The 18,819-nt window shown below is 41.9% G+C and overlaps 1 protein-coding gene across 6 annotated transcripts in view; it reads right to left on the bottom strand.

The window, feature by feature from the left end:
* BRD9 (bromodomain containing 9) overlaps positions 1 to 18,819 on the bottom strand; it is a 57,185-nt gene that overhangs the window by 13,665 nt on the left and 24,701 nt on the right. For 3 of the 6 annotated variants that reach the window (XM_074945148.1, XM_074945151.1, XM_074945150.1), the window contains exons 8-12: positions 16,911 to 17,055; positions 13,370 to 13,445; positions 10,774 to 10,869; positions 4,548 to 4,680; positions 3,444 to 3,555 (exon numbers count right to left, since the gene is read on the bottom strand). In XM_074945148.1, the coding sequence (XP_074801249.1) occupies positions 3,444 to 3,555; positions 4,548 to 4,680; positions 10,774 to 10,869; positions 13,370 to 13,445; positions 16,911 to 17,055 (562 nt within the window). The remainder of the gene's footprint in view (positions 1 to 3,443; positions 3,556 to 4,547; positions 4,681 to 10,773; positions 10,870 to 13,369; positions 13,446 to 16,910; positions 17,056 to 18,819) is intronic. The other 3 variants (XM_074945149.1, XM_074945153.1, XM_074945152.1) reach the window with 1 other exon arrangement.

Below are 18,819 nucleotides of genomic sequence, written 5' to 3'. Positions count from 1 at the left end.
ATACGGTTTCAGTCACATTATGTATGTCACATAGCCACAGTCTATCACCTGTAGCAAAAAGAAAAAAAAAACTCCATCATCCAGAAATAACCACAGATAAGTTTGTGATAAGAACCAGCAGATTACAAAAAGAGGTAATTGAAAAAATTGCCCTGTTTGCTTATACAACTTACTCTCCTTTCCGTATGATTGAGAACCCACACTTCATTAACATGGTTCAGTCATTATGACCAGGATACAGTCCACCCAACAGAGCAGATGTCATAGGCAAACTGCTTGGTAAAGTGTATGGAAGAGAAATTGGGCAGTGTGCAAAAGGTTTAGAAGGTAAAATTGTTAACCTGACTCTTGATGGGTGGAGCAATGTCCACAATGATTCTGTTGTATGTGCTTGTGTGACAACAGAAGAAGAGAATGTCTTCCTTACAGAAACAAATCGATACATCAGGAAATGCACACACAGCAGAATACTTACAAGAAGTAGCAGTAAAAGCTCTAACACTAAAAAAAAAGTCAAATGTCTATTATGCAGCTTGGTCACAGAAAATGCTGAAAATGTATCCAAGATGAGAAGAAATTATTTAGAAAAGGGTGAAGAGAGTCCCAAGCTAATAACATATGGCTGAAGTGCTCATTTGATGCACCCCCTAGCCAAAGACTTCAGTGTTCCAGAAAGAAAGGCTAATGTTGTTGAAATTGCAAAATACTTCCATAACAACCACTTTGTAGCAGCTGATCTGAAAAAAGCGGGAGGAACCAAGCTAACTCTCCCACAAGACGTGCGATGGAACTCAGCAGTGGACTGTTTTGAGCACTATAGCGAGAAATGGCCTAATCTGATGACAGTTTGTAAACAAAATGGAGAAAAAATAGATGGCACTGTCACAGCCAAAGTTCTCAACACTGGGCTTAAGAGAAATGTTGAACACATGCTGAGTACCCTGAAGCCTATTTCTGTAGCTTTGAACAAAATGCAGGGAAATTGCTGACGCTGTTGAAATTTGGAAAGAACTGAGTGAGATCTTAAAACGAGAAATAGGCAATGACAGAGATAAATTACAAGCATTAAAAATGAATGGGACAAGCACTATCTCCAGCTCATTTTCTTGCAAATATTCTCGATACTCGGTACCAGGGTCAAACCTTAACTGCTGAAGAAGAGAAGAGGAGTTGGCTATGACATGGACATCCAGCAATCATCCCTCCATAATGCCAACTACAATAAACTTTAGAGCTAAGGGTGAAACATTCAAGAAATATATGTTGGCTGATGATGTTTTAAAGAAAAAGTCACCAGTGAACTGGTGGAAGTCACTTAAGCACTTGGATTCAGAGACTGTTGAAGTGATAATCTCACTTTTAACAGCAGTAGCTTCTTCTGCTGGTGTAGAAAAAATATGTTCTTCCTTTGGATTAATTCATTCCAAATTGAGAAATCGTTTGGGACCTGAAAAAGCAGGAAAGCTTGTTTTTCTTTTCCAGATTATGAACAAACAGGAAAATGAAGGTGAAGATGACTGAGTTAGCCGTAGAAACCAATGTTTTACATTTTTCACGGTGACCTGTGTCGACCTGACACATTCATTTTTAAAAAATATTTCATTTAAATATTTTAATTAAAAACAATTTTCAGAAAAACAAGACTGAATGTAAAAAAACTTGAATGTTTAACTAAATTCAAAAATTCATATGCTTGTTTTGTTAAAATATTATATGTTTGCTGTTGAAGAAAAAAAATCCAGAATACATAATGTTGTTGTTTTAGTTAAATAAAGCAATTTAAACATCTGTCTGGTGATATTCTCTTTCTAATACAGCATGGCAAGAAAATCCTCCAAATATTAATGATTAACCTGTTGAATTGGAGATAGTTTACCTCCCAAAGACTTCATAAATATCTGCTTCAATTACCTTTGGTAAATGAAATAATCAAACAATCATTCATTTTCTGATATAGCTGTAAAACGAATCTGAAAAGTTTTCAAAATAAATCACTTTAAAAACATACAGTATGTACCTTCTAAAAATGAAACCTAAATCTATCTCTGAGTTGTGAAGAATATGTATTAAGGTTATAACAACCAACAAGAATGCACTTTTATGTAGAAATCCATGATTAAATCAAGTCTTCCTGACTAGTGATTTAAACCATGATTTAAATCAAATCCACCGTGTTTGAAACTGATGTGATTATTTAGTGTTATTTTGACAAATATATGCAAATTTTTAAAATACTGTGCACATAATTTTTAGTGCAGAATTCCCCCAGGAGTACAATATATACTATAGAGAAAACCAATGCTCAAATGAGCACAAAAGGGGAAGGAGGGGAGGAGAGAGAGATTAAAAAAAAAAAGAAAGAAATGATCAGGGAAGCATTGAAATCACTGCACTGGTTTTTCTGTGGCCAGGCAGGAATTGAAGGGTGTTTCAAGCCACACCTCTTTTTCAGTAGAGGGTCTCACACTTTATTACTTCTGTAGGCCAAACTCATTGCACATACTAGGGGCTCCTTACATTCCTCCATTCCCCCTGCCCCACCCTGCAAAAAAGCTCCCTGTGTGCTACCCTCCCACCTCCCTCTATTTCAGGGACTTTGTCTGCCCGCCACATACAGACACCCCTCCTCATGCCAGGAGGCTCTGTGTGCCCCCACATGCCAGGGTCCCCCATTTACTATCCCCATGCCAGGGGCTCTGTATGATCCCCCACTTCCCTGTTCTCATTTTCACCAAAAATCAACAGGGTTCTGCCCACTGACACCCAGAACGTTGTGTGAAATTTTGGAATTGATTAGATGCTGTGTTCAAAAGTTAGTACTTTACAGACCAATGAAGAAGTGCTCACTTTGTTTGGTCAATAACCTCAGATCTGGTGCTAGGAGTACGAGAGAGGAGGATTTCAATAAAGGCTGCTTGCTGGAAACATCTGTGCTTGCACACTAAAGATGTGCCTTTCTTAGAACACTGCATCCATATGGGCAATTCTTGAAAGCAGAGTGATTTTTAGAGTGTAGATAACAGGAAACAGTTTTGCAATTCCCTGTTAGACTGTTTTCTCATGGTTGTGTGACTGTTACTTCCTATTAATGTTATATGCACACAAAGAAAGAAGTGATCCCCAAATATGGTGAATTTGGAAGACAGCTGAAATTTCTTTAGACATTTCATGTTGCTTAAATATGGACATTGTAACCCTGGTAATACAGAGCCCAGCATTAACATGGTAATTTGTTTTCCAAACAGTTCCTTATACTGTTTTAACACTATGAATAACTAATTTTTCCCCAAAATATTATGTGTTTAAAACAGTTAAAAAATTTCCTGATCAATTAGAAACCTTATAATGATACTCAGAAGTGAATGTTTAGGGATGAGAATAGGACTATTCTTATGCTGATTAAACTGTTTGATTAACTTCACTTCTGCATAACCAGGACCTACCTGTTTTAGCTGATAAATGGTTTTGGAATGATCACCACCAGTAATCTGATCCAGAAGATCATCCACTATTTTCTTACTGTAACTTCCAGAATCTTTCACAAATTCCTGTAAGCTAAAGGAAATGAAGATAACGAATATTTAATCAGAAACTCAACATGGTTGCATTTACTAAGCTGAAGCTTGTGGCTTTTAAAAGGATTGTTTAATTGAAAGTAGCAGTTTCCCTCTCCAGAAAGTGATGGCTTTGCCACTGCTTCCCACGCAGACCATACAAACTTGAAATAAGAGTTTATCAAAAGATAAAAAAATTATAATTTGCTGTAACAGCATCAGAAACCTGATTAGGTCTGAGAGTAACATGCAATATTTTACATTTGGCTTCATTAAAGAAATATGCAAAACTGACTCACAACATATTTTCTGTATTTTTTTCTATGTACTTTTCTAGTAATAGAAGAAAGAACGAACAGTGATATTTAATGAATTATACCATTACTTTGCAAGATCACATGTACTACCACAGAATACATACGCCAGGCATTATTGACACCATGGGCTCAGAAATTTTGCCGTGATCTCTGGATGTTAGACGCTTCTCCCCAGCTACACAGGATTTACCAACCTTTAGTACAAACTGTTGTTAGAACTTTAAATATTTGTTCACTGAAAAATAATTTCTAGACCCCATTATTTTTGTCACAGAATTACCTGTCAGTTTGACCCTGTAAAGCTTTTTATATCTCAGCACCCAAACTAGCAAACTTTAACAATCTTTATCACTTTACATCTTCAAAATGTGGTCAAACCTTAAGTAAGCAGGCCTTCTAACAGCCCTGTAATGTAGGTTAATAATACCACCACTTTAAACTTGGGAAAATTTAGGCAGAGAGGCTTGCTCAAAGTTGCACAGTAAGCCAGTTTCAGAGCAATTACCAGAAATCCAGGAGTTCTGAGCTCCTACTTCTATGAATTAGTCTGCATTACCTCTCTGTAATTTGCTGTGAAAAAGCAATATGGAATATTATCTCTGCTAATCTAAGGAAAAATCTCTTTTCACAAAGGAAATAAGACAGGCTTAGATTTCCCTGTTAAAGAAATGCTTACCTTAAGGCACATTGTATCCCAGTTTCATCACCATATGCTGAATATAGCAGTTCCATTTCATCTGATTTCAGATCATGAAAGATAGAGTTGTTTTGCATTGAAAGTGCTGTACTAGCACTTGTAAGAAATGTGACTAGAATGAAAAAAAGGAGAAAAAGAAAAAGTTATCTTGAGTGTAAAAGCTCATCTGGAAAGAAAATAAATCCTGTTTCTTTCCTGAAGAAGGTATAGAATGTTACACTGGTCCAAGGTCCAGTTCTTTTATATCAAGTTCTGACCTAGACCAATGCCAAAAGGACAGTGTAAGACCACAGAACCAGTGTGACGATTTTAAAGTTTGATTTTTATGAACCACTGAGAAATCACAATTATGCCACTAGAAAGCAGGACATTTCTTACTATCCACGGGGATAAAACATTTATATTTAGGACTGGCCATTCATAAAATATACCACCTTAAAACCACATTCTGTTGATCACCTTGCTTTCTTTTGCGAATTTAATTCCAATATGATTTAGCTGAAACCAGTGTTTTTATTTAACAACCACAACTTCAATTCCAGACTTCAGCAAGAAAACAAAATATTATGAGGTGTTAGTTGCCAAATCATGGGAGACCGAAAACTATTGACAGGTTTTACAAAATTAACTTAAACAATAAACACTGAACCACCCCCACTTCTATACAGATTTAATAAACTGACACTTACATGTTGAATCCAATCTCCTATGATCTGTTGGGGCTAAACATTTTGGCAGACCACTACACATTTTTTCAGCATCAGTACATTTTATCCAAGCAATGCTATTTGCCAAATCATCAGAAAGAAGTTATTCATTTGGTGCAGTAATGATGGTTCTTCGAGATTTGTGTCCCCGTCGGTGCTCCACTGTAGGTGTGTCTGCGTCCCTGCGCTGCTGATCGGGAAACTCTGGTAGCAGTGTCTGCTGGGCTCGTGCATGCACCGTCTCTCCTTGTGCCTTGCCACGAGGCTAGCCAGCGCGTGGGCTAACCATCCTCAGTTCCTTCTCTACTGCTGAGTCATAAACGAGAACTCAGAAATAGAGGGGAGGAAGGCAGATTGTGGAGCACGCATAGGGACACACATCTCAAAGAATCATCACTACTGCACAAAGTGAGGAACTTCTTTGAGTAGGGTCCTTATGAATGCTCCACCGTAGGTGACTCCCGAGCAGTATGCCTTCTGGAGGGCTGGGACTTCTGAGTCGGGTCCGTTACAGATGACAGCACTGCAGAGCTGAAGGTGGCATCAGAGGCAGAGTCCCCAGTGATCACATAGCATTCTGCAAAGGTGTGGACTGACAGTCATTTTGCCGCTCTGCAGATCTCTCAGATAGGGACATCCTTAAGGGAAGCGACAGATGAGGAGATCAATCTTGTGGAACATGTACGTATCAAGTCTGGAGGGATCATGTTATGCAATTTGGTAGCACTATATGAATTAGAGACCGACTTGGAGAGTCTTTGGGCTAATATTGCTGAGCCCTTAGATCTTTCTGCCATAGAAAGGAAGAGCCTAGGGGACTTCCTGAAGGCTCTTGTCCTATCGAGTAGAATGCTAGATTTTAAGAGATCCCTAAGGTATGTAGCATGGCCTCCCTCTTGTCTTGGTGATGCTTGGGGTAGAAGATGGGAAGGTGAATTGACTGATTCATATGAAAAGAGGAGATTACCTTAAGAATAAACTTTGGATGCAGTCTGAGTGTAATCTTGTCTAGGAAAAATGCTGTGTTGGGGGGGATGTGCCATCAGAGCTGCTATCTCCTCTATTCTTCTAGCTGAGGTAATTGCTATCAGAAAGGCCATTTTTATTGATAGGTACGCAGCAAACAGGTGGCCATAAGTTTGAAGGGGATCTGGTCAGCCGTTTCAGTACCAGGTTTAGGTCCCTGCCTCCTCGTGGAAGTGGAGGTTGAAGGATGAGGTTTTATACCCTTAAAGAACCTTTTGGTGGTTGAATGCAATGGTACTGAATACCTCTCTACGGGTTGGTGAAACGCTGTAATGACTGCTAGGTTGACCCTGGGAGAGCTCAGGGACAACCCCAATTTTTTAAGGGTCAGAGCATAACACTGGAGAGATGTGCACCAAATCTGAAGCTGGACTACTTCCACAGATAAGTGTGTCATGTGGAGGACTTTCTACTGTGTAATAGAACTTCTTGTACTTCCTTTGAGCATGAGCTTTCTAGGTGCTGGAAACATGTGGGAGCCATGCTTTGATGCAGAGAATCCCCAAGTTGGGATGTATGGTTTGTCCTTTGTCCTGTGAGAGGTGGTGAGGAATGGTCAGAAGGAAGATCAGCAGACACATTGCGAGCTGCATCAGGTAAGGGTACCAGGTCTGCCTTGGCCATGTAAGAGCAAATCAGGATTATGTGAGCTCTGTCCCGCTTTACCTTTAGCAGGACCTTCAGCAGAAGAGGAAACAGAGGAAAGGCATAAAAACGGTCCTTGTCCTTGGGGAAAAGGAGTGCATGGCCCAGAGAGTGCTCTCCCATCTTGTTCTTGTAAATGCCGATCAGGTCTGTGGATGGTATTCCCCACCATATGAACAAGTCGTGAAGTACTGACAGGTGCATCTCCCACTCATGGTTGTGTGGGAATTTGCAGCTGAGCTTGTCCTGTATCCAGTTCTGCATACTCAGGAGGTAAGCGGCAGACAAGGTGACGTTATGAGAGATGCAGCAGTTCCATAGCTTCACTGCTTCTGTGCACAGAGAGGACGACTTGGTCCCTCCCTGGCAGTTGATATAGTACATATAGGTTATGTTGTCTGTTAGGATTTTCATATGTGATCCTGCTATCTGCGGAAGGAAATGGGCACTGGCATTCCAGACCACTCAACTCGAGGAGGTGGATGTGTAGGGATCTCTCTCAGCAGGTGATCATCTGCCTTGCGTCATGAGGCTGTTTAAATGTGTGCCCCATTCTATGATCGATGCATCAGGAGTAAGCAGCAACGATGGGGATGCCTGCAAGAAGGGAATCCCCTTTGCAAGCATTGGCTGGGTTCTTCCACTAGTCCAGGAAGTTTTTGATCCTGGTAGGTAATGACAGGGGTTTGTCCAGACTGTCCCTTTTCGGTCTGTAAAACAAACTGAACCATAGTTGTGGGCATCGCATGTGGAGTCTGGTGTGTGGTATCTCAGCTGTGCTCGCTGCCATATGCCACAGGACTTGGAGGCAAGAGTCTGGATGGTATTTGAAGACTGCATTTAGCTATGAGTAAGACCAGGGATAGGAACCTGTCTTGAGGTAGGAAGGCTTTGGCCTGTAGTATGTCTAGGTTGGCCTTGAGGGTTGACTTTTGGGTGTTGATCTGAATGCCTAGTTCTGTCAACAAGTGTATTGTGGCATCAGTGGGTCGCTCAGCCTCCTAGAGCGACCGGGCTCCGAGGAGACAATTGTCCAGGTAGATCATTATCTCTTGTGAGTGTAGATAAGCAGTTACCACAGAGAGAACTCTGGAAAATACTTTTGGGGTTAATGAAAGTCCAAAGGGGAGGACTCTCTAATGGTCATGTCCCAGAGTAAATCTGAAAAATCATCTGAGACCTGGTAGCATTGAAATATGAAAAGTAGGTGTCCTGTAGGTCGAGGGCCATTCTGTTCCAATGATGGAATGATTGCCAGTAAAGTGACAATCTTGAATTTCTGAGCCTTGACAAACTTGTTAAGAGCTCTGGGGGCCAGAATAAGCCTCCAACCTCCCTTCCTTTTGAGTATTAGTAAGTAACAAGAGAAGAATCCCTTGCCTCGTAGATATTGAGGTAATGGTTATATAGCTCCTAACTGCAGGAGTCCATCTATTTCATAACATAGTAGACTCTCGTGAGAAGGGTCCCGGAAGAGGGACAGGGAAGAGTATTGTGGAGGGGGTAGAAAGGTGAAGTGGATGGAGTATCCAGATAGGATAATCTCTAGGATCCATCTGTCCAATATTGTGTGCTCCAAGGCACTACGGAACGCTGCCAAATGGGTTCATGGTCACAGACAGTAGTGTGGAGTGGTGTTGCAGCACCACAACTTGCCTGTCAAAAGTGGTGTTTAGGGGCAGGGGGTTGGATGAAGATTGAGAACGAGAAGGTTGACATTTAGTAAATTCTCTCTTTCCTCTGGTGCTCATAGTGGCGCTGTGATGGGAATTGAGACAAATAGGGCCTCTGTTGGGATTGGGGGCTAAAACATCTCTTTTGCCCTGGTGTGTAGATTCCCAGTGACCTGAGGGTGGCCCTGGAATCCTTCAAGATGTGAAGAAAGGAGTCAGTCTTCTCAGAGGAGAGTTTCACACCCTCAAAAGGGATGTCCTCCACTGTCGTCTGCACCTCCTTTGGGAATCCCGACAGGTTGAGCCATGACACCAGTCTCCTCACCCCAGCCATGGAGATGGATCTGGCAGCTGTGCTGGTGGTATCAAGGGCCGACTGCAACAATGTTTTTGTCACCAGTTTTCCCTCCTGAATGATGGCCTTAAAAGGATTCCTGAGAACTCTCCAGCAACTTGTCAATAAAGTCATGTAATTTATTGTAATCCATGTAGTCATATTTTGTCCTGAGTGTCTGGTAACTGGCAATATGAAATTGTAAGATAAATGAGGAATACGCCTTCCTATCAAAGAGATCAAGGTGCTTCCAGTCTCTGTCATAGGGCAGGAATGGCCAACCTGTGGCTCCGGAGCCACATGCGGCTCTTCAGAAGTCAATATGTGGCTCCTTGTACAGGCACTACTCCGGGGCTGGAGCTACAGGCACCAACTTTCCAATATGCCAGGGGGAGCTCACTGCTCAACCCCTGGCTCTGCCATAGGCCCTGCCCCCACTCCTCCCCTTCCCGGCCCCTCCCCTGAGCCTGCTGTGCCCTCGCTCCTCCGCCTCCCCTCCCAGAGCCTCCTGCACGCCACGAAACAGCTGATCGGGAGGTGCAGGGAGGGAGAGGGAGGCGCTGATCGGCAGGCTGATGGGGGGCTGCTGTATACTGAATACTGTGGCTTTCTGGCAATGTACATTGGTAAATTCTGGCTCCTTCTCAGGCTCAGGTTGGCCACTCCTGTCATAGGGTGTTGTCCTGGAATGATGTTGTCAGCCATGACAGTTTAGAGCATCTACCACGATGGAACTGGATGGCGGGTAGGAGAAAAAGTAACTCTGATTCCTTTGTGGGGACATAATATTTCTTGTCTGCCCTTTTGTACGCTGGGGCTACAGATGCTGGGGTTTGCCACATCGTTTTAGCCGGGTCTAAGATCGCTTCGTTGATTGGGAGGGCAATTTTCAAGTAGGGCTAAGAGTGGAGTATGTTGATGAGCTGGTGATGCATGTCTTTGACCTGACCTTCTCAAATGGTATGTGGAGGGTATCCACTACACTTTTCACCAGCTCCTGAAACAGGCAGAAATAGTCTGCCATGGATGGTGGTGAAAGCATGACCTCTTCGTCCGGGGAAGAGGAAGATATGGCTTCAAGTGTTCTCATCCTCTGTGTCCTCTTCTTGCTCCTCAGTTTCTCAAGGCGCTAAGGCCCTTGATGCTGCAGATGAGGGGGCGTGCCTGGGGGGTTGTCAGGTGATGCTTGATGCTTGCAAGGCAGGCTATTGTGCCACCCAGGGGTCCCAGTATGGCCATTGTGGTGGCATATGGCCTGTGGAGGTGCCCAGGGGTGGCCATACCAAGATAGTGGTGGTGCCATCTGCTGGTACATTCCCGGACACTGTTGATCGTGGGTCCCATATGGAGCTTGAGAGGAGTACTGTTAAACTGCATCTGGCTCACTATCTGATCCCTCACTTGATAGTGAACGGGTATGACATGATTGCAGGGATATACCCTGTGCTACCAAAGTTACCTGATCAGCAGTGCAGGGATACAAACACCTACAGTGGACCACCCATAGGGACACTACTTGAAGAAGAAAAAATTTTTTAACTCCAAGAAAGCATCCAAATGTATGCAGCTTTAGAAACAAATTTCTATTGCAGAGGTTACAGTCAACTGAACAATAATGAAATCAACATAGCATTTTCATTAAGTTTGCTTTTTGTTTTGATAATTAACATTTGTATTCAGTTGCAAATGCAAATACTATAATTTCTAAAAATAGCTAACCGTACCAGACATTTGGAGACAGAAATAATCGGGAATTTGCTTTCTATAGTTTGATCAAGCACTTACTCTAAAGTTAAGCTATTTTCTTTCTACACATTTACCTTTGTTTCGTCGTTCATCTTTAAAGCCCAGTGTAGTGAAGCCAGGTAATAATTTGCTTGACAAAGAACTCAGATCCACTGGGTGAGTTTCTTCCTCTATAATAATTTGATTAAATAAAAAAATTCATATTATACATTTAACGATCTTTTCAAAATATCTTCGTATAAATTTCGTATGTTCCTACTTATGGAATTAAGATTAAATAATCTTATTGAGTATTTGGATACTTGTCACAATGATGGAAGATGCCACAAAGCTAAATAAAAGTAAAACATAATATTAAATGATATGCATGAAGTACAGCCACGACAATCCAAGTTCTTGTTCTAATTTTCAAATACATTCAATTCACTATAGCTAAATTTTAATCTTTTAACCAGAAGTTTGTTTTGTTTTATTGGGTTTTTTTAAGTGCACAGTATCATTTTAACACTTCCTCTTGCCACAAGAGCTGTAACAGCAAGGTATTACATCATGCTTCAACTTTTGCATGCGTCCAAAAAAAATAGAACCTGTAGAATGAATCATGTAAACAGTAATATGTTTATAGAGAACAAGGCTACAATGAAAAAAGAAGAATCCTAAATTAATGTACAAATTGTAACTGTGATTATGGGGACTTTACTTTATGCTAAAGTTGCATAAAAACTACTTCAACATCTCTTGTGCGGACTATTTTAATAAATGTGCACTGTTTCCATACTTCATGAAAAAACACATTATTATACTTACAATGACCTCACTTCAGATTAAGAGATTGGGACATTTGTCTGACTCGTCAGAGACGTGCTGCCCCTTTAAGGACTAGAGATTTACCAGAGTTACCAGCTACAACAGCTCCATACCACATCAGCATGGGTACCCTAACCCATCCTCCCCATCTATTCCAGTCACTTGGCGGGTGGATATTTATGCCCACATCTGTGCAGTAAAAGTCCTCTTTTTTACTTGGACCAGGCTGAGCAGCACCCATCCTCCTGCCCTCAGAAGTAGTTATCATAATCCACTGTGGGCAATTGCTAGTTGATCCTTTTTCAAAGAGGGGGTGGAAGAGGGCTGGGCAGGAATTTTTCCCTCACCACCAGATTGGCCAAGGTGAGGTGGGTTTTTTTTAACCTTCCTCACCGCAGGCTGGGGGTTTAGTGGGCAAAAATCAAAACGTTAGGCGATGACGACGCAACTTATTATGTAAGCTTGGGGCAGGAGTCCAATGCAGGTACTCCATAGGGTATGGATATGGTGATCAGATAGCATGGAGTGGGAAAGGATTTAAAGGAGGTATTCTTTAAAAGAACAGAAAAGGTGGTGGGGGGAGTTCAGGACTCCTATGATTGGTATGGCAGGGAAACCCCCTACCTTATACTTAATCCTCATTTGGAGTGTAGGGACAAGGTCCCAGCAGTGGCTTGGCTGGGGACCAGGATCAGTAAGGGGGGGGGGGGGGAAGAGGAGGAGGAGGAGGGCCTGCCAGCAACCTCCTGGGTATATGTAAATGATTATGGAATTACCTGCACTGTACAATTCTATCTGCTGGGTACTCCCAGATACTTAGGAATAAAGCTACAGCCTAATTAAACCACATTCAGTGTCTTCTGTCATTCCAGCACTGCCGGACAATGGCATTCTCCTTTACAGTGTCACAAAGATGTACAATAACGTATGGTCAATATTAGATTTTATAACCCATCAAACTACTGTAAGCAACTGTAAAATGTAGAATTTTTTGTAATAATTACAATGAGGAAAGATGAACTAAGTCACAGACTAACCAACGTAGCTATGCCATTCAACTTTTAAGTGCAGACCAGGACTAAGTCCCAAAACTAAAATCCAGATTTCCCCAGCACAGTCCAAACAGTAGATTCACTCTGAAGTCCCAACAGTCCATCAACACACCAAGTAAAGCTTTAGCCTCTCTCACCACACCTCACCCCTCAGGTACACTCCAGTGTCACTCACCACGGCTCATCAGTCAGGAATAATTCCAGCATCTCTCACCGTGCCTCATCTCAGCCCCTCTAGCTGTGGTACTTCTCCACCCTGCTTCCTTCCCACGTATGGTTCCAGCTCTTGCCTGGAGACATCAGTGAGCTCACCCCTCCATCATTCCCCAGCTGTCACCCCTCTCTGGCTTCATCTCTCCAGCTCACAGAGGCAGGAGGCATCTCCCTCTGTTGCTCTCAGCCTTCAGCCCTCTCTGGCCTCAGCTCTCTGTCTAGGGAAAGTTAGCAGATGACTCCCCGAATGCCTTCCTGCCTCCTGCTTTCACCAGTAGCCTGATCTGGCTCCACTGCTCACTAGCAAACTCTCACAGCTCCCTCCTTCTGGAGCTTCCCTTTCCTGAAGCTCTCAATCCAGCTCTGCTCTTCTGAGCTCTCTCCCCATTTCTGGACCCTGGATTCTGAACTCTCCCCAACCTTTGGGCTGTATCTCATTTATAACGCTCAAAGGCAGCTCTGCCCTTCTCATTGCACCAAACTAGGGTGCACCTGGACTGAAACAGGAAAGAGCTGGACCCTGTTTCATTTGAGAGGCCAGCTACCCTGTTACACCATAGTTATTAGAAATACACCGTTAAAAGAACAAAACACTTACCTTCTGCTTCCGGATCTGATGAATTAACCACACTGAATAATAAAGATCCATCTCCATTCTTTTTCAGATAACCCATCTGTAAATAGAAGCATATGGATAAAGGAGTGGCCCTTATAGTCACGGTTATAGCTCAGAAGAATCCAAATTTAAAACACCAAGATTTTAGTTTACACAGGCTTCTTTGAAAAAATTTCCTAGCTGACCTTGACTTCTCTTATACTGCACTTCTATAGTCCTTTTTCAGTCAAAAGGAATGTAGAGTCCTGGCTGTATAGTAATTTCCTTCTAATGAATGCTTCCAAGATTGAAGACTTCCTTTGGAACAAATGATCCTTTGTCCCTTATCTGACTTCTTATTCTTAACTCAGACCTAAAACTTGCTCCCCATGCAGGAAATCCCATATTAATTCTGGACCTCAGTTTCATTCGTTCCATTTTCTAACAATAAGGATTTTTAACTGTCAGCAAGAGAATGTAACTCCCTCCTTCAAAGAGCAGGGATTTAGAAAGCTCATGAAGTGTAAGAGTGAAATCCTGGCCCCACTGCAGACAATGGGAGTTTCACTAATGACTCCACAGGAGCCAAGATTTCACCCCATGCTGTCATGTCCATGCTGCCAAGGCTAGACTGCTCTTTGTTCCAGTAAAAGCGACCATCGTGCCCATCCTCCATCACATCCATTTCCAACCCAGTGTGAACTGCTTGTTTTCACATCTTTCCAACACTTGCTTCATCCTGTATCTGGGACATTACATCTTCCTGCTCCCTTGCCACTCACTTCACCCAACCTCTACAGAATCACAGGAATCAGATGAACTAATTCATCTTTGTGTCTCTAAGTCTACCCGCCCTGTAAATTTAGGACTTAAGTTCTCCTTCGGTTAAAGGAAACAGCAAACTTTCAATTACTTCAATGGGTGCTATATCAAGCCCTTAGGAAAAAAAACTCTAATCAGAGGATCAGGACTACTTGATCGCACATGTCTGACTGTCTAAAGACAAGCTATGATCAGGAAGAGGACTGAAATAGGATTTGCAGAGACACCACCACATTCTGATAACAGAGTAAAGCAGAAATTAAAGTACTACGCTCGATCTGAGCCAAAAGGCCAAAAAGCTGCCTCTTCCCAATATCTGAGGAATGGGTGCTCTTTCATTCTTCTACTTGGAACTTACCTGCTGCTATTACTTTAAATCTCACATTAAATATCCCTCTCTTTCTAGTTCATGATTTTCTTTCTTAAAGCACTTGACACTTCTCTTAAGAAGTGCCAAAGAGAAAATTACTTCTAAATAGTTTATTAAACTCCATATTACACACAATAAAATGGGTGATGCACATCTGGAAGGGGGAATGCACAAGAATGCAATACCTCCAGATCACAAAAGAGCAGCAACCAACACCAAGAGAGGGTTTGAGGGCGGGCCATCACTGGCTGCAGCCACCGGGTCTGTACTAGCCTGCATTAAAGCCTGGGCCTTAAAAGCTGCACATATGGAGCAATTTACTCCTTCTCCACAAGCTCATCCTCTCTTCTTGTGAGCTGGTTACATTCTGCATCAACTAGCCCTCTTCAGAGTTTGGCAACTGGCTGTTTCACACAGGACTGCTGCTGCATGTGGCTTTCAAAGGTCTGTTTGGAAGCTTCCAAAAGAGCCTCAATTCCCAGTATGCCCTTGTAGTGACACAATGAAGCAGAAGGTCCAGTAGGAAACTAAAGCTTCTCTCCTTTCCCCCCCCCTTGCTGAATCAACTGTGCTTACTGCAATTCCTCTTAACAGTCAGGGAGGTAAGATGCAGGAAAGTAAGCAGTTAAAGTTGCCAATTATGCCCTGATCCCCGCCATCCAAGCTCTCCAGCAAACCTTTCCCTTGCAATGACCACCAAATGCAGAGGAGCAAGACGGACTGGGACAGGGGATGGGGAATGCACATGCATCCTGGGCCTTTTCAGCTAAAGCAGTCTCTAGGAACTCCTGCCATCCTCCGACACGAGAGATGGGGGTGTGGAACGGAAAATGAAAATGAAGCTTTATTACAATGTTAAGTCTGCACATGATAAAATTAAACAGTTTCTGTAAACCTCAATGTCTGCCTCAATGGAGGACTGGAGCTACTCAGGACTCTGCTATAAGCAGAGAGTCCCGCAGACTTCAAAATTTCCCCAAGTTGCTATTTCCTACAGCACCCACACAACTCACAGCACAACCTTGAATAGTACAGCCCCCCCCCCCCCCAAAAACAGCTTGTCACACCTACTCCACCATCGATGGCTGTGGAAACTTGTCAAGGTCACAAAGCTGGGCTCACCATTTATGCTGGGCTTAGTGGCAGCTAATAAAGGAGACCCCCTAAATGATGTAGTTGACAACTATGCAGCCTGTAAGCGTACCCATGTATCCACATCTATGTTATAACTGAACCTTCTCTGGAGCCATGTTCAAGACAGTTTAGCCTGCTGTTAGTGCCCCAGGCTCACCAACACCCAGGTGCAGATGGCAGGGTATCTGTCTTCTTTATGTAGCATCACTCAAGAATGTGTTGTGTGGTGAGCAGTAGTCAGCAACTAGAGAACCAAAAAGAGTTGGGGGGCGGCGCACTGGGATCTCTACCTAAAGTACGAAGTCAGGAAAATGTAAAGATGAACTCCAAAGAGGGAAAAGAATTCCTAATAACCCTCAAATACATACATATGCAAATTTACCACCAGCTACCTGTTAACGTGGTAAACAAGAAGAGAATCCTGCCACTCTGTCACAGTCATCTCTAAGGGCAAGGACTCCAAGGCAGCTAACCTAACTACCTGACTATTTTCTCGTGGTGAAATTCCGCAGAGCTCTGACATGAGACCTACATGCCACTTAAGAGTCATAGATATTAAAGTCAGAAGGGACCATTATGATCATCTAGTCTGACCTCCTGCACAATGCAGGCCACAGAATCTCACCCACCCACTCCTGCGATAAACCTCTCACCTATGTCTGAGCTATTGAAGTCCTCAAATCATGGTTTAAAGACTTCAAGGAGCAGAGAATCCTCCAGCAAGTGACCGTGCCCCATGCTACAGAGGAAGGCGAAAAACCTCCAGGGCCTCTTCCAATCTGCCCTGGAGGAAAATTCCTTCCTGACCCCAAATATGGCGATCAGCTGAACCCTGAACATATGGACAAGATTCACCAGCCAAATACCCAGGAAAGAATTCTCTGTAGTAACTCAGATCCCACCCCATCTAACAGGCCATTGGGCCTATTTACCATGAATATTTAAAGATCAATTAATTGCCAAAATCATATTATCCCATCATACATCTCCTCCAGAAACTTATCGAGTTTAGTCTTAAGAGACACTGAACCCCTAATTAAATGGCTTAAATGGGACTTAAGTAATACAGTCCTTTTGCTGGCCTTCCATAAAAAGATGAATTTGACCCGCCATAGACTTCATGACACTCTGGAAATATAAGTAATATCCATAGAACTTATTTCCTGTGATGTGACAAATATTTACAAGTCAGACACTATATAAAATGGTAGACTTGACCATGTTGTAGACCTTGCTGTTTGGTAGATATCTGTTGATCCGGTCTCGAGCTTCATCTGCTGCATGCTCCACCAAGGCCAGGACATGTTCTTCAGCAGTGCTGTCTGTTAGACTGCATGCATTTCCTTCAGGTTCAAATATGCAACTAAAACAAAGTACAAGTTGTTCAAATAAAAATGGAACCAAACCCATTTTCAAAACAATAGCAAATTGAGTTTTGTGACTGCTAGCTAAGTAGTACCAACATTTTAAAAATCCACTCTTCTTCGTAGCGTCAATTTGTCTATATGTTTAAGTCTCGCATGTGATAAAAGTCCTACCATAACTCTGAAGTACTGAAACGACAACTGAGTAGACAAAAAACCAACTTCCTTCACGATTTTAGTCATTTCTATATTACTACGAACAAGTGAAACATCTAATGTTTCATATTAATCAACATCCATCACACATTCTTGTTTCTGATGGCAAGTGTGAATTTTAAACTTTACTTTTCAGTTGAACCCTTTTAACTAAAATAGCTACAAGCAGCTAAATACAAATGGAATCACAAACCATACATTAATGGAACAGGACACACAGTTTGAGCTACTTCATACATAAATGCAAAAAAGTATAGAAAGGGAATGTTGTGGAAGAACAGACAGAATGCATCATCTCTGTATTATATACATTTTAAAAGAATAATTTTCGGTCTAAGAGGCTTATGAATTATAAGGTCACTAGGCACCATGAGCCACTTCTCAGGTGCTATGTAAATTAGATTTCAGGGTGGATAAAAATAAATGATTTTTTAAAACAAATAAATCAATAAAATTGAATTTTTTAAATTTAAATTGGATTTTTTTGATAAAATGCTTTTTGAGGAAAAAACCTTATGAGGTACCAGGGGCTCCTGTGTAGATTATTTAGGTTAATCTTTTTATCTACCCAATGGGACTCAGTGCTCAGTCTAGAAGATACCAGAGATGCTTAGTTTTGCAGTTTTCAAATTGTGGATTTGTGTCTCCAGAGAGAACATACTTGTTAACAGCAAAAATGTTTGTTTGTTTATAAATAAACAAACAAATAAATAAGTAGAGGTGAGAAATAACAGACCTCAACCCTATTGTCCCTATGTAAATTTGGATACACAGAGTCAATCCCTTACCTCTCTCTAGAAGTCCAAAGTTTCAAAAAGTTCAATGAATAGAAGATTGTTGGGGACAGAACAGATCTGGATAAGGAGAAGAAGTCTGGAGATAAATGTGAGAAGGAAGGGACAGGCAGTTGAAACAAAAATGAAACTTGTTTCAGCAGCATATTCCAGAAGTCTTTCTGAGTGTAGCATTCATTGATTTGAGATCTACCATACCATCCTGTCACTAGAATGGAAAACCTATAATGGCAGCCAGCTGTAAGAGACCCAGTTTGGGAATACTTTAATGAAGTTCCTCTACCTGTGGGCAAGCCAGGCATGTGTGCAAAGTGAAAAGAGAGCAACAAAGAAATGCAAGGCCTGTTTACCCAAATGAAACAACATCATGAGAAGCGCTCCTTCGAGAGAAAGCTGTGTTGAAGATGATGAAAAGAACATGTCTGAACATGCAGGATCTTCAGGTTGGTAAATTTTTTTATTTCACACTTTTTTCTGAAGGACTGCCTGTCTTCCTTCTGGACTATTCTTGAATTCTCATGTTTGAGCAAAAAATATAGTTGTTACTCTATAGTACTATCATTTTAGATGCAGTTGTGATAAAAAATAAATAGCTGAAATAGGCAGATCTTCCTTTTATAATTTCACCTTTGAAGCAGTACTGAGTGTCAGTGAATGCAATGAGTAATACTAAATGGAGTAGTGTGGTAATAATAATTAAATAACTGCATTGACTTATTTTGTTTCGGAGAATCCATCCTCAACATACAGGAT

This window comes from Natator depressus, chromosome 2 (assembly GCF_965152275.1).
Source record: "Natator depressus isolate rNatDep1 chromosome 2, rNatDep2.hap1, whole genome shotgun sequence".
NCBI lineage: Eukaryota > Metazoa > Chordata > Testudines > Cheloniidae > Natator > Natator depressus.
Note: the sequence above shows the minus strand (reverse complement) of the source record. Positions and strands in the feature narration are given on the sequence as shown.